Source organism: Amblyraja radiata, chromosome 8 (genome assembly GCF_010909765.2).
Source record: "Amblyraja radiata isolate CabotCenter1 chromosome 8, sAmbRad1.1.pri, whole genome shotgun sequence".
Taxonomy (NCBI): Eukaryota; Metazoa; Chordata; class Chondrichthyes; order Rajiformes; family Rajidae; genus Amblyraja; species Amblyraja radiata.
The window spans coordinates 29,720,696-29,734,280 of NC_045963.1; the positions used below are offsets into that span (position 1 = coordinate 29,720,696).

Here is a 13,585-nt window from a genome sequence, read left to right on the forward strand (position 1 = left end):
CTTCAGAGGGTGTCAAGCAAAACAAATATGTGATAAAGTATACTGAACACAACCTGGGATATACAATGATCTGCAGATACTGGAATCTTGAGAAAAACGCAAGATGCTGGAGGAACTCAGCGGGTTACAGCATCTGGGGAAGCACTGGGCCGGGTGACGTTTCAGGTCGGGACAATTCTTTAGACTGATTGTAATAAAGGGAAGAAAGCTGGAAAAACGAGGTGGGTGGGCAGGACAAAGCCTGGCAGGTGATAGGTGGATAGAGGTAAAGGGGGAGGGTGGGATGTTGATTTGCAGGTGGGTGGAGTAAACGATAAAGGCTTGAGGTGAAAAGGAGACAAAAGGGTGTCAGAGGAGGAGGGGTGAAATGTAAAACTAGAGGGATGGATAAAGGTGGAAGGGGACAGGGGAAGTGGGAAGGGGGGAGGCCATCAGGCTATTAAACACTACAACCTCCAAATAGGTGTACTATGTTTACTTATCAGTTGTGCTATCGCATGTAAGGATTTCATCGTTCCATTTTGGGACATATGACAATAAAACGCTCTTGACTCTTGACTTGGTTTGCGTCCAAAAGTGTGGTTTTCAGGATCGGATCTGAATAATTGTAATACCAGGTTCACAGACCCTGAACCTTTCACATCACAGGCTCCTGCTAAACACCAACAACTAACATTTGCATTGTGCTTTTCTTTAGTACTTACATTTGAGGTTGCGCTGTGTGATGGGTTTTAAGCACTGTACCGACACCACGCAATGACTTGCGGGCATTCTGCCTGTGATACTAATGGAATTCACCTGGAATTCCCCTGGAGCCCCGTTGTTCTTTATAAATTGGCCGAGAATGTGGTTCAAATCCCGAGAGTACCCAGATATGTCTATTGTTGCGCCTAGTGACATCCTGTATAAATTAGTCAGAAGATGGGTTTTTCATTCTTATTGTTTGTATTGACAGCACCTCCCCAGGTTACGAATGCTGGACTGGTGAGCAATTGATGCCTCGGGCCATGTACTTACTGCGCTTTAGAAGGATGAGGGGAGGGACCTCATTGAAACCTACCAATTAATGAAAGGCCTTGACAGGGTGGATGTGGTGAGAATGTTTCGACTAGTGGGACAGTCCAGCACCAGAGGGCACAGCCTCAGAATAAAAGGAAGTACCTTTAGAAAGGAGATGAGGAGGAATTATTTTAGCCAGAGGTCGATGAATCTGTTCAATTCATTGCCACAGACGGCTGTAGAGGCCAAGTCATTGGGTATTTTTAAAGTTGAGATTGACAGATTTTTGATTAGTAAGGGCATCGAATGTGATGGGGAGAAGGCAGGAGAATGGAGTTGAGAGGGAAAAATAACTCAGCCATATAATTGAGTGGCAGAACAGACCCTATTGCCTATGGACTGAATGGCCTAATTCTGCTCCTTATAAAGCGGCCTTTTCACGGGGCGAGTTGACGCAAGATGTCACCAGAGTGAAGAGGTCGTGGTCCAGCACAAGTCTCGCACGATATAACGGCAGTAGATAAAGAGTTCCCACGGTACTCGGCATTTCTGCTATTTGTGCGAGTGAACTTGTCCGTTTCCCGAGCTTTCCCGTTAAATCTTGAATGAACATCGTGAACTACACGTGACACAAATGATGTAACTTTTTTTTTCACACACTATATATATCCTCCCTTGGTTGAATTGGCTCATTTGGAGACATATTTTACTGTGTATGTGGGAGACACAGATGGACTGAGCACAGTACCTCGGTCTTACTGTGTGTGGGAGAGGGGGAGAAAGAGACGTACACTCACAGAGGCAGAGTCTCTCAGCCTGTGTAAGAGGGAGGGAGAGAGAGAGAGGCACACACAAGGTGGATGTGAAATCTCACCTGCCTGTTTCAGTGACAGACACCCGCCGTCAGTAAATGAAGACACCCCCATCTGTCTCCCCCTCCTCTCCCTCGACTCCCCCACCTTTCTCTCCCAACTCCAGTCCCGTCCCGACCCCCTGGGAAACTGAATAGAGCAACAGTCAACTGCTGCCTGTGCGCTGATATGACAATAAAGGCTACTTTACTTTACTGAGTTAAAGAGTTCCCACGGTAGACTGTAAAACTGGGACCCTGGTTCTGGACTCCCCCAACACCGGAACCCTTCTTCAGACAGCCTAATCGGAATTGAGTCTGAAGATGTGTCTCGTCCCGAAACATCAGCTTTTTTTCTCCAGAGATGCTGCTTGACTCGCTGAGTTACTCCAGCTTTTTGTGTCTGTCTTCGGTTTAAACCAGCATGTGCAGTTCACTCCTTACACGGGTCTCTGTACAACATTGATTGGTAGCGTTCCGGACCCCTGGACCCGAGGACTCCGACCTGTATCTCTCAAAGAAGTACATGTGAAAAATTTCTCACGGACCATAAAAATGCGTAATCTTTCAGTAAAGTCCCTTTTAAAGTCCCTTTTAAAGATTATAGTTATTTTCTTGAATCTCATTAACATAACTCATGAATAAGTTGATGTCCATATGCGGATGCAAATCTTTATTTTTATTTATTTTTAAATTCAATCCCACATAAGATAATTTTTACTCACCTTCTGTCCCCTCTGTCCAGCTTCCGGGTTCACCGTTCGCAGGAGTTCCCACGGTACCCACAAGAGTTATTACGGATATCGCACTGGCCACTACGTTCATATAATGTTGCAATACTCAACCACAAGTGTACAAGTCACTCTTGGAGAAATTCAAACTTTCTTGAATTTTCTCCCGAGTGACCAAGTTACACGATGACCTGCCGTTAGCGCTACGGTGGTCCACGGTGGTCCACGAATGCCGCACTGTTATCGCACGAGGTTCCCACGATGTTAAACTCCGGTTAACTCTTGCGTCAAGTCGCCCCGTGAAAAGGCCGCTTAAAACTTATGGGTTTATGGACAATTAGAAGGCACTTTTTCACTCGGAGAGGGTGGTGGGTGTATGGAATGAGCTGCCAGAAGAGGTGATTGAGCCAGGTACTGTAACAAAATTTAAAATGCACTTGGACAGGTACATGGATAGGAATGGTTTAGAGGGATATCACCAACGGTGGGGCCTTGTCGGCAGCGGTGAAACCTGGGCGGTGGTAAAGCCTCGCAGCGGCGGCGATACCTCGCGGGTCGACTTGCGGTCGATGAGAGCGTGGGGGAACCGCCATGAGGGAGGGAGGGAGAACAAATGACAATGGGGACCCGGTGTGGGGGACCGCTGTGTGGGGGGGAGGGGGATAGAATAAAATAATCTGGCGTGATTTGAAACTTTCTCAGCGCCGTAGGTGGCTGCTATTTGTATACATTGTGTATGCAAGCAAAGAATTTCACTGTGCCTAGTCACATGTGACATTAAAGTATTGCATTGAAACTTGGGCAGGTGCGACTAGCGTAGATAGTGCACCTTGGTTGGCTTGGACATGTTGGGCCGAAGGGTCTGTTTCCAAGCTTTTATGACTGTATGACTTAATTGACATGGAATAGTAGACACAAAATGCTGGAGTAACTCAGCCGGTCAGGCAGCATCTATGGAATCAAGGAATAGGTGATGTTCCGTGTCGGAACCCTTCTTCAGAATTTCTCCTCTTCAGACTGATATGGAATAAGAATCTCGACCCGAAACGTCACCCATTCCTTCATTTTCAGAGCTGCTGCTTGTTTCCCTGAGTTACTCCAGCATTTTGTGTCTACCTTTGATTTAAACTGATTTAAGCATCTGCAGTTCCTTCCTACACAAGGAATAGTGCTAGCTGTGGATCGGAATCGTGAACGAGTCGTGTAAGTGGCATTTGGATGCCACTAGTTTTCCTGACTTTATATCTCCTCTTCTGTTTTTGCAGGAGGCGGCGGAGGTTGGAGTGATGTGACCATCCTCAAGTGGTCGGGCAAGTCCCTGACGGAAGGAGGTGAAGGTGGGCAGTCCTGCCCACAGGCCATCAAGAAGTGGGGCTGGATAATAAATGGAGGCTTTGGAGGCGGGGGAGGAGCTTGTACTGCAGGAGGAGGTGGTGGAGGCTACATAGGCAAGTGACAGCTCGAAACATGTGGAACCCAACGCTGGGCAGCATGGTGGCACAGTGGTAGAGTTGCTGCCTTACAGCCCTGGAGACTCAGGTTCAATCCTGACTATTTGTGCTGTGTGTACGGAGTTTGCACGTTCTCCCTGTGACTACATGGGTTTTCTCCAGGTGCTCCAGTTTCCTCCCACACTCCAAAGACGTCCAGGTTTGGAGGTTAATTGTCTTCTATAAATGATAAATTGTCCTTAGTGCGTAGTATGGAGCTGGTGTTTGGGGTGATCACTGGTCGGCGTGGACTGGGTGAGCCAAAGGGCCTGTTTCCATGCTGTATCTCTATAGTAAACTCTGAACTGACATAAACGCCTTGGTCCAGGACCAAACTCAACACTTGGCCATGACAGATATTGCCTGAAGTAGGACCAAAGTTAAACCCTGTGACTTGGCCTCCACAGCTGTCTGTGGCAAGAAATCCACAGATTCACCACTCTCTGGCTAAAAAAAATACCTCTTCACCTCCATGGTGAAGGTATGTCCTTTTATTCTGAGGCTGTGTCCTCTGGTTATAGACTACTCCATCCTACCTGCTTACCTCTATCTAGCAAATAATTGATCTCTGGCCTTGTATGCAGTTAAAGTCGAAGCTTGCGTAGGCCTATGAAGTAGAAAATTTCGAGCGAAGAATTTTCTCCTCTTCCCAGACCGAAATGATCTACCCCTCATACCAAAATTGTGACCTCAAGGTCTTAGATATTTTAGCCTTGGTCAACATTCTGCCCATAACAACTTTCTATGAATTCTTATGTTGCAATGAGGTGATATCTCATTCTTCTAAACTCTATAGAATACAGGTTGGTTTCATAACATTTTTTTGTTTAGTTTATTATTGAGATGTGTAGATACAGTAATATATTTTTGTTGCTTTTGTGGCTTGTTGACCCTCAAGCCAAAGAAAAGACTACACATGATTAGATCAAGCCGTTCAAAGTGTATAGATACAGAATAAAGGGTATAACATTTAGTGCAAGATAAAGTCCAATAAAGTCTGTTTAGAGATAGTTCCAAGGTCTCCAAAGAGGTATGTAAGAGTGTCACCTTACAGCCGTCGGATACAGCATATAATCCTCCAACATTTTCGCCACCTCCAACGGGATCCCACTACTGGCCACATCTTCCCATCTCCACCCATTTCTGCATTCCGCAGAGACCGTTCCCTACGTCTATCCCTGGCCAACTCGTCCCTTCCCACCCAAACCACCCCCTCCCTTGCAACTGCAGGAGATGCAACACCTGTTCCTTTACCTCCCCCCTTGAATCCCATCCAAGGGTCCAAACAGTCTTTCCAGGTGAGGCAGAGGTTCACTTGCACCTCCTCCAACCTCATCTACTGTATCCGCTGTTCCAGGTGTCAACTTCTCTATATCGGCGAGACCAAGCACAGGCTCGCCAATCGTTTCGCTGAACACCTCCACTCAGTCCATGTTAACCAAGCTGACCTCCCGGTTGCCCAGCACTTCAGCTCCCCTTCCCATTCCCAATCTGACCTTTCTGTCCTGGGCCTCCTCCATTGTCTGAGTGAGGCCCAGTGCAAATTGGAGGAACAGCACCTCATATTTTGCTTGGGTAGTTTACACCCCAGCGGTATGAACATTGACTTCTCTAACCAGATAACCCTTGTTTTCTCTCTCCATCCCCTTCCCAGTTCTCCCACTAGTCTTACTGTCTCCGCCTACATTCTATCTTTGTCCCGCCCCCTCCCCGGACATCAGTCTGAAGAAGGGTCTCGCCCGAAACGTCGCCAATTCCTTCTCTCTTCAGATGCTGCATGACCCGCTGAGCTACTCCAGCATTTTGTGTCTATCTCCAATGCGGTATATGGGAGGTCAGGATCACACTTTAGCTGGTGAGAGGATGGTTCTGTTCCATGAGCTTCTTCCTCTTGCGTATGGCGTGCACAGCCTAAAGTTGTAAACTTGATCTATTTGATCTACTTGTTTGCGCACGTCGGGTTGATTGCATTAGTCGAAACAGGGTGGATCATTGAAATCTCCCACCCCAGTTGCCTGATAACAGCCGGGATAAAACTGTCCCTGAATCTGGAGGTGAGCATTTTCAAACTTCTATGTTTCTTGCCTGACGGGTGAGGGGAGAAGAGGGAGTGACCAGGGTGAGTCTAGTCCTTGATAATGCTGATGACCTTGCCAAGGCAACGTGAGGTGCAAATAGAGTCAATAGAAGCTAGGTTGGTTTGTGTGATGGTCTGGGCTGCATTCACAACTCTCTACAACTACCAATTCTTGTGATCTTGGATGGAGCTGTTCCCAAACCATGCTGTGATGCATCCTGATAAAATGCTTTCTACGGAGTGTCTGTAGAAGTTGGTGAGAGTTGTTGGGGACATGCCCAACTTCCTAAGCCTTCCAAAGAAGTAGCGGTGTTGATGTGGTCATTGCTTATTTTTCCCACCTGGCAGACAGATCAATACAGGAGACAGGCTGGTGTGTTTTCAGATGTGGGCTCATCAAGGTCCTATATAATTGTAGAAATTAACTGTGACTTTCGTGCTCACATCCCCTTGCCATGAAGGCCAGTGTACAATTTCAGACTGAAGGACGAGGGAGGAACCTGGAGCACCCAGAGGAAATCCACACGATCACAGTGGGGGACGTGCAAACGCCGCACAGACAGCACCCGAGGTCGGGATCGAACCCGGGTCACTGGTGCTGTGAGGCAGAAGCTCTGCCAGTTGTGCCACTGTGCTGCCCTCATTTAACAGTTACTTAATAATAACTTGGCATTATGTTTGGCGTTAACATTGTGGGCTGCTGGGCCCGTTCCTGTGGATACTGTTCTATGTTTTAATATCTTATTTCTTAAGTCTGACAGATTTAAGTAGATATGTTTTAAGAATTTCAGTGCTGTGTAACTCGATATTTCTTCGACACCATCATAGGATGATGAATGGTACTGAATTATGTTTTGTTAATGACAGGGGGAAATGCAACTGTGAGTAATAATCCGGAGAAAGATGGTGGCTGTGGTGTTTCTTACATTAGTCCACTTGGTGAAATGTACACGCCAGCACTGGCAGGTATGTGAAAACTCTGGACAAGCTGTTTTATAAGAAGCAATGTTATTAACCAAATAATTATTGGGTTAACATTTGATGAGCATTTGAAGGCACTGGGCCTGTACTCGCTGGAGTTTAGAAGGATGAGTGGGCACCTCATTGAAATTTACCAAACAATGAAAGGCCTGGATTGAGTGGATATGGAGCAAATGTTTCCACTACTGGGATAGCCTAGGACCAGAGGCCATAGCCTTAGAATAAAAGGACGTACCTTTAGAAAGGAAATGAGGAGGAATTTCTTTAGTCAACTAAATGAGAGTAAGTCTGAGGTCATCCTTCTCGGCCCCTCGGACTCAATCAAAATGATAGCAGGCAGCCTTGGAAGCCTTACCCCACAACTCAAACCTCACGTCAAAAACCTTGGCGTGATATTTGACTCAGCACTGAAATTTGACAAACAAGTCAATGCCGTGATAAAAGCTAGCTTCTTTCAGCTTCGGACGATAGCTAAAATTAAAAAAATCCTCCACTTTGATGACCTCGAAAAGATCATCCACACATTTATCTCCTCCTGCCTAGATTATTGCAACTCTCTTTACACTGGCATCAGCCAATCTTCCCTGTCCCGCCTGCAATTCGTCCAAAATGCCGCAGCGAGACTCCTGACGGGCACCCGAAAAAGGGACCACATCACCCCAATCCTGGCCTCTCTCCACTGGCTCCCTGTGCGGTTCCGTATACATTTCAAGACCCTCCTCTATGTCTACAAAGCCCTCAATGGGCTTGCCCCCTCCTACATTAAAAGTCTTCTCACCCACCACTCCACCTCCAGGTCCCTCAGATCGGCCGACTTGGGGCTGCTGAATATCCCGCGGTCTAGGCATAAGCATAGGGGCGACCGCGCCTTTGCGGTTGCAGCTCCTAGACTGTGGAACAGCATCCCCATTCCCATCAGAACTGCCCCCTCCATCGACTACTTTAAGTCAAGACTAAAAACTTATTTATACTCCCAAGCCTTTCCTGACGTCCACTGTGCGTGGGCTATATGTATATATGTATGTAGTTTTGTTTGTTTACACTATTCTTATAACAAATGTAAAGCACTTTGGCCAACGAGAGTTGTTTTTTAAATGTGCTATATAAATAATATAGTGACTTGACTTGACTTGACTAGTCAGAGGGTGCTGAATCTATGGCCTAATTCAGCTCCTAGAACAGATGAATTTATGTAACCAGTTGTAAGGCACAACAGATGAGAGATTTTGTTCGGTTCCGTTTTAACTCCTCCATTCACCCATTCCAAAGGAAATTAAGCTGAAATTCCAAGCTCATAATCAGATGCGCCAGGTGCAATGAGTTTCACTCACACATAACTAAAAATGTGTCATAATAAATAAATAGAATGGAACTCAAATGGACTCTCTATTGAGCAAACCATTTGCTTCACTAGATTGCTGTCCAGATGGTGAAAACCAAAATCTGCTCCAGTTTAATTTAGATATTTTCTCTGTGGTAAAAATCCTATTAAGCTCATGTTATTTATTTTCAGTGCAGACTGTCTTTGTCTCAATCTGCTTATTAGAGTCATGCAGCATGAAAACAGGCCCTTCAGCCCAACCTGCCCAGTCCTACCAACATGCCCCATCTGCACTAGTCCCACCTGCCTGCGTTTGACCCATATCCCTCAAAGCCTACCCTATCCATGTACCTGTCTAAATGGTTCTTAAACGTTGCGATAGTACCTGTCTCAAGTACCTCCTCAGGCAGCTCGTTCCAACGCCCACCATCTTTTCTGTAAAAAAGTTACCCCTCAGGTTCCCATTAAATCTTTTCCCAATCACCTTAAACCTATGTCCTCGATTCTTGATTCCTCTACACCAGACAAAAGTTTCTGTGTGTCTACCTGATCTATTCCTGTTATTGCCTTCTCTTTGTTTGCCTCTCGTTACCTCTCTAGCTAGGTCTCTGCCTCGTTCGGTCTTTTTTGTCTTCTATTCCTTTCTGTCGCAGCTCGCTAACCTGTGCCGTCTCCGTCTCTTTGTTTCCATCTTTCACCCGCGCACTTTGTTTCTATTATGTGCATGTTTCTTTCTCTCCTCACAGTAACAGAAAGCCACGGGGAGGTTGAAATTATGCTGCATTTAAATTGCAGTCACTGTGAACATAATGACTGTATATTTGACCATCTCAAAGAAGAGCTTGTTTGCCTGTGTGAACCAGGAAAGATTCTGGCTTCAGACAGTGTTACCTGCATTTGTGAGTACCAGTTTTGACTTATTTTTTGAACCCCCATTGAATTTATTTTAAGTAACATATATTTAATGGCAGCAGAGCCTAATGCAGATGAATTGATTTTCTGGAAGAGATGTATTATTCAAATGTGAAGTGGCGGCGCTGTGATACGGCTGCGGCTTGCCTGCAGTCTGTCTGTTTTTACTTTTTTGTGTTGTTTTTTTTGTCTAGTTTAGTACATTTTTTGGTTATTAGGTGGTGTTATGTGTGTGGGGGGGGTGTAAAACAGGGCTTTCTGTCTCTCCCTTCGGGGGAATGCGACTTTTTTGTCGTATCCCCCGTCTGCGCTGAGGCCTAATGGCGGAGCTGGCGGCCTCCAACCTGCGACCGACCTCGAGGGTCCGGAGGTAGAGCCAGCCAGGACTCACCAATGCGAGGCTGGCCGTCTTCGAGCTGTGGCGACGTCCGGGCAGCGGCACTACTCGGCGCTCCGGTGAGGGAGGACGGCGCGGGGCTGAGACACTCCCGTGCGGGCGGCACGGCTGCCGGCTGGAAGGTGCTCCCGTGGGGGCGGCCTGGTGCGGGGCTGGAAGGCACTCCCGTGCGGGCGGCACGGCTACCGGCTGGAAGGCGCTCCCGTGTGAGCGGCCTGGGTCCCGGCTGGAAGGCGCTCCCGTGGGGGCAGCCCGGTGCGGGGCTGAGACGCTGCCGTGTGGGCGGCCCGGTGCAGGACGGAGACGGTGCTCCGGCGGCTGAGGCGGCGTTCTGGCGGCGACCTGGATCCGGGGCTCGGCCGCGGGCCAGTGGATGACAATGTCGGGAGCTTGCAGGTCACAGGCTGGTGCCTGTTTTCCGGAGCTCCCGTTGCAACAGCTGCGTCCACTGGACTGGAGGGCGGCAGCTTCGACCACCCCCGGGCCGCGGAGCTTGAACCGCGGGACTGATACCATCGCCCGGTGGGGTATCGCCTCGGCGCAGAGGGAGAAGAGGAGGGAAGAGACAGTAACTCTAAGACTTTTGTCTCCATCACAGTGAGGAGGTGTTTGGTGAACTCACTGTGGTGGATGTTAATTTGTGTTTATTGTGTGTTGTTATTATTACATGTATGGCTGCAGGCAACAGTATTTCGTTCAGACCGAAAGGTCTGAATGACAATAAAGGAAATCTAATCTAATCTAATCTTATTCTGGTGCAGACAAAAGCTTCATGCTGTGGATTACTGGAAATCTGAAATAAAAATAAGATCTTATTGGAGATTGTTTAGATTGTAAACAGAAGGATAGATGAGGGGGAACCAATAGATGTGATGTGTTTAGACTTTCAGAAGGTTTACAATTCCATGCCACGTGGGGTTATCAAGCAGAATTAGAAATACAAGGTTAATATATTGGCCTGCGTAATTGATGGGTCTGTGGACAGATGACAAAGAGTAGAAATAAACAAGTCAATTCCAAGTTGGAAGCTATGATTAGAGGGGGTGTCAAGATGATCAGTGCTGGGGCCCCAACTGTCCACAATCTGTATCGGGGGGGGAACCAAGTGTAATATATCTACATCTGCTCGTGATATAAAGCTGGATGGCAGAGTGGGCTGTGAGGAAGATGCAGCAACGTAAAAAGTGACAGGCAAAGTGAAGGAAATGGCTGACGGAATATATCATGGAAAATTGAGTGGTTATCCATTTTGGTTGATGAAAACTAGGAATGTGGAGTATTTTTTAAATGTTGAGAGAATGAAAGCAGTTTCTGTTCAGAGTGACGGCAGTGAATGAAATCAAATCAATGAAAATTAACAATGCAATTAGAAATGTGGTCCTTTTACAAGATAATTTGACGGCAATAAAGACATCTTATCACAAATATATTTGTTTAAGAAGGAACTGCAGATGCTGGAAAATCAAAGGTAGACAAAAATGCTGGAGAAACTAAGCTGGTGCAGCAGCATCTATGGAGCGAGGGAAATAGGCAACGTTTCGGGCTGGTCTAAAGAAGGGTTTCGGCCTGAAACGTTGCCTATTTCCCTCGCTCCATAGATGCTGCTGCACCCACTGAGTTTCTCCAGCATTTTTGTCTACCTTTATCACAAATATATACTGCCCTGCTAAGACCACTCCAAATATATTGTGTACAGTTCCGGAAGTGGCGGCGCTGTTAACAGCTGCGGCTCGCCTGCAGTCCGTCTGTCTTTACTTTTTTCTGTTGTTTTTTTTGTCTTGTTTTGGTTAAGTTTTAGTTTGTTGGGTTGTGTTAGAGGGGGTGAAACATGTTCTCTGTCTCTTCCTTCGGGGGAATGCGACTTTTTCGTGTTGTATCCCCCTTCTCTGCCTCCGTCTGCGCTGAGGCCTAATGGCGGAGCTGGCGGCCTCCAACCTGCGACCGACCCCGAGGCTCCGGAGGCAGAGCCAGCCAGGACTCACCGACGAGAGGCTGGCCGTCTTCGGGGCTAAGGCAGCGGTGGCCCGACTTGCTGGTGCGGCGTTCTGGCTTTCGGCGGCGGCCTGGAGCTGATGCAGCGGGGCTCGAAGCTGAGACTGCGGGACCCGGAGCTGGGGCGGCGGCCCCTGGAGCGGAGACTGCGGAACCTGGAGCAGCAACTGCGGGACCCGGAGCTGGGGCGGCGGCCCGGAGCGGAGACTGCGGGACCCGGAGCGGAGACTGCGGGGCCCGGAGCGGAGACTGCGGGACCCGGAGCTGGGGCGGCGGCCCGGAGCGGAGACTGCGGGACCCGGAGCGGAGACTGCGGGACCCGGAGCGGAGACTGCGGGACCCGGAGCTGGGGCGGCGGCCCGGAGCTGATGCTGTGGCGGGCTGTCTCGGAGCGGGGACGGCGTTCCGGCTTTCGGCGGCGGCGACATCACCACGGAGGTCCGCTGTACTGGAGAGCGGCATCTTCGGCCTGGATCGATCGCCTCTATCTATCTATCTAACAAGGAACTGCAGATGCTGGTTGATACCAAAGATAGACACAAAGTGCTGGAGTAACTCAACGGGTCAGGCAGCATCTCTGGGGAAAAAGGATGGGTGATGTTTCGGTTTGGGACCCTTCTTCAGACTGAGGATATATAAGAATATAGGACTCCAGCACTGTGTCTATCTGGCTGAGAAATATTTGAGATGGTAGTGAATAACTCATGCCATTCATTGGTGATAGAAGGAGGCCAAAGCAGTGTTCGAACATAAATTGGGGATGAAAATGAACAAAATTACAAATGAAATGATTTCTCACTTTGACAACTGTTTTCTCGGACTCTTTCCTCTCGGTCAGTTGCCCCGGACGGCCACCTGCCGTTTTCCCTCGTGCTATCGGTGGTGTTGTCTATCGTGGTGGCAGCCTTGCTGCTGGCCTTCTCGGGAATCATGATCGGTGAGTACAATCTTTGGAACATAGGGCTGCTCAACGTAGCGGTACAATTGCTGCCTCTGAACGCCAGAGACCCGGGTTCGATCCTGATTACAAGTGCTGTCTGTACAGAGTTTGTATGTTCTCCCTGTGACCATGTCGGTTCCCCGTGTGCTCCGATTTCCACCCACATCCCAAAGACTTGCAGGTTTGTAGGTTAATTGACTTCTGCAAATTACCCCCTAGTGTGTAGGATGCAAAAGATAGAACTAGTGTGTGGGTGATCGATGGTTGGCAAGGACTTGTTGGACCGAAGGGTCTGTTTCCATGCTGTATCTCTAAACTGAACTAAACTAAACTAGTTGGTGTTGAAATACAGAAGGATCCCTTTTCCTTATCCACTACATTCAGAGACTCCAAATCAATCCTAAATATAGGTCCCGGTTTGAATCCGAACAGCCTATTTTGAGGGAACGTGGTGACAGTGCAGTGGCATCAGATGTATTTCTGGAGCACTATTGGCACCTGGGGAGATAATCTCAACCCTGTACTTAACATCTGGATTAGATCCTTCACTGATACACTGGGGAAGCTTCTACTTCTTCTTCTTCTTCTTCTTCTTCTTACGAATGAAACATAAACAAAAGGAATAGTTAGATCTCAAGCCAGGTGTTGAGCAGCCAGGTTGTTGTCTCTGCGTCAATGTCTGCCAGTCCCTGAGCTCCATTTGGTGGGTGGTAGAGCGGGCACCCAGAGATGACATGGTTGGCTGTCTGTTGTTTTGCTCCACATTCACAGGCTGGGCTCTGGCGGAGTCCCCATCTCCACATGCTGGCATTGAAACGCCCAACTCCAATACGAAGTCTGTTGAGCTTCACTCAAGCTGACTTCTCTCTATACCGAAGATAGACACAAAATGCTG

General features: G+C 47.9%; 1 protein-coding gene across 1 annotated transcript in view; it reads left to right on the forward strand.

The window, feature by feature from the left end:
• Positions 1 to 13,585, forward strand: part of alk (ALK receptor tyrosine kinase) — a 288,715-nt gene that overhangs the window by 206,537 nt on the left and 68,593 nt on the right. The window contains exons 8-11 of the mRNA XM_033025471.1: positions 3,846 to 4,028; positions 7,015 to 7,113; positions 9,196 to 9,348; positions 12,589 to 12,687. Coding sequence (XP_032881362.1) covers positions 3,846 to 4,028; positions 7,015 to 7,113; positions 9,196 to 9,348; positions 12,589 to 12,687 — 534 coding nt within the window. The remainder of the gene's footprint in view (positions 1 to 3,845; positions 4,029 to 7,014; positions 7,114 to 9,195; positions 9,349 to 12,588; positions 12,688 to 13,585) is intronic.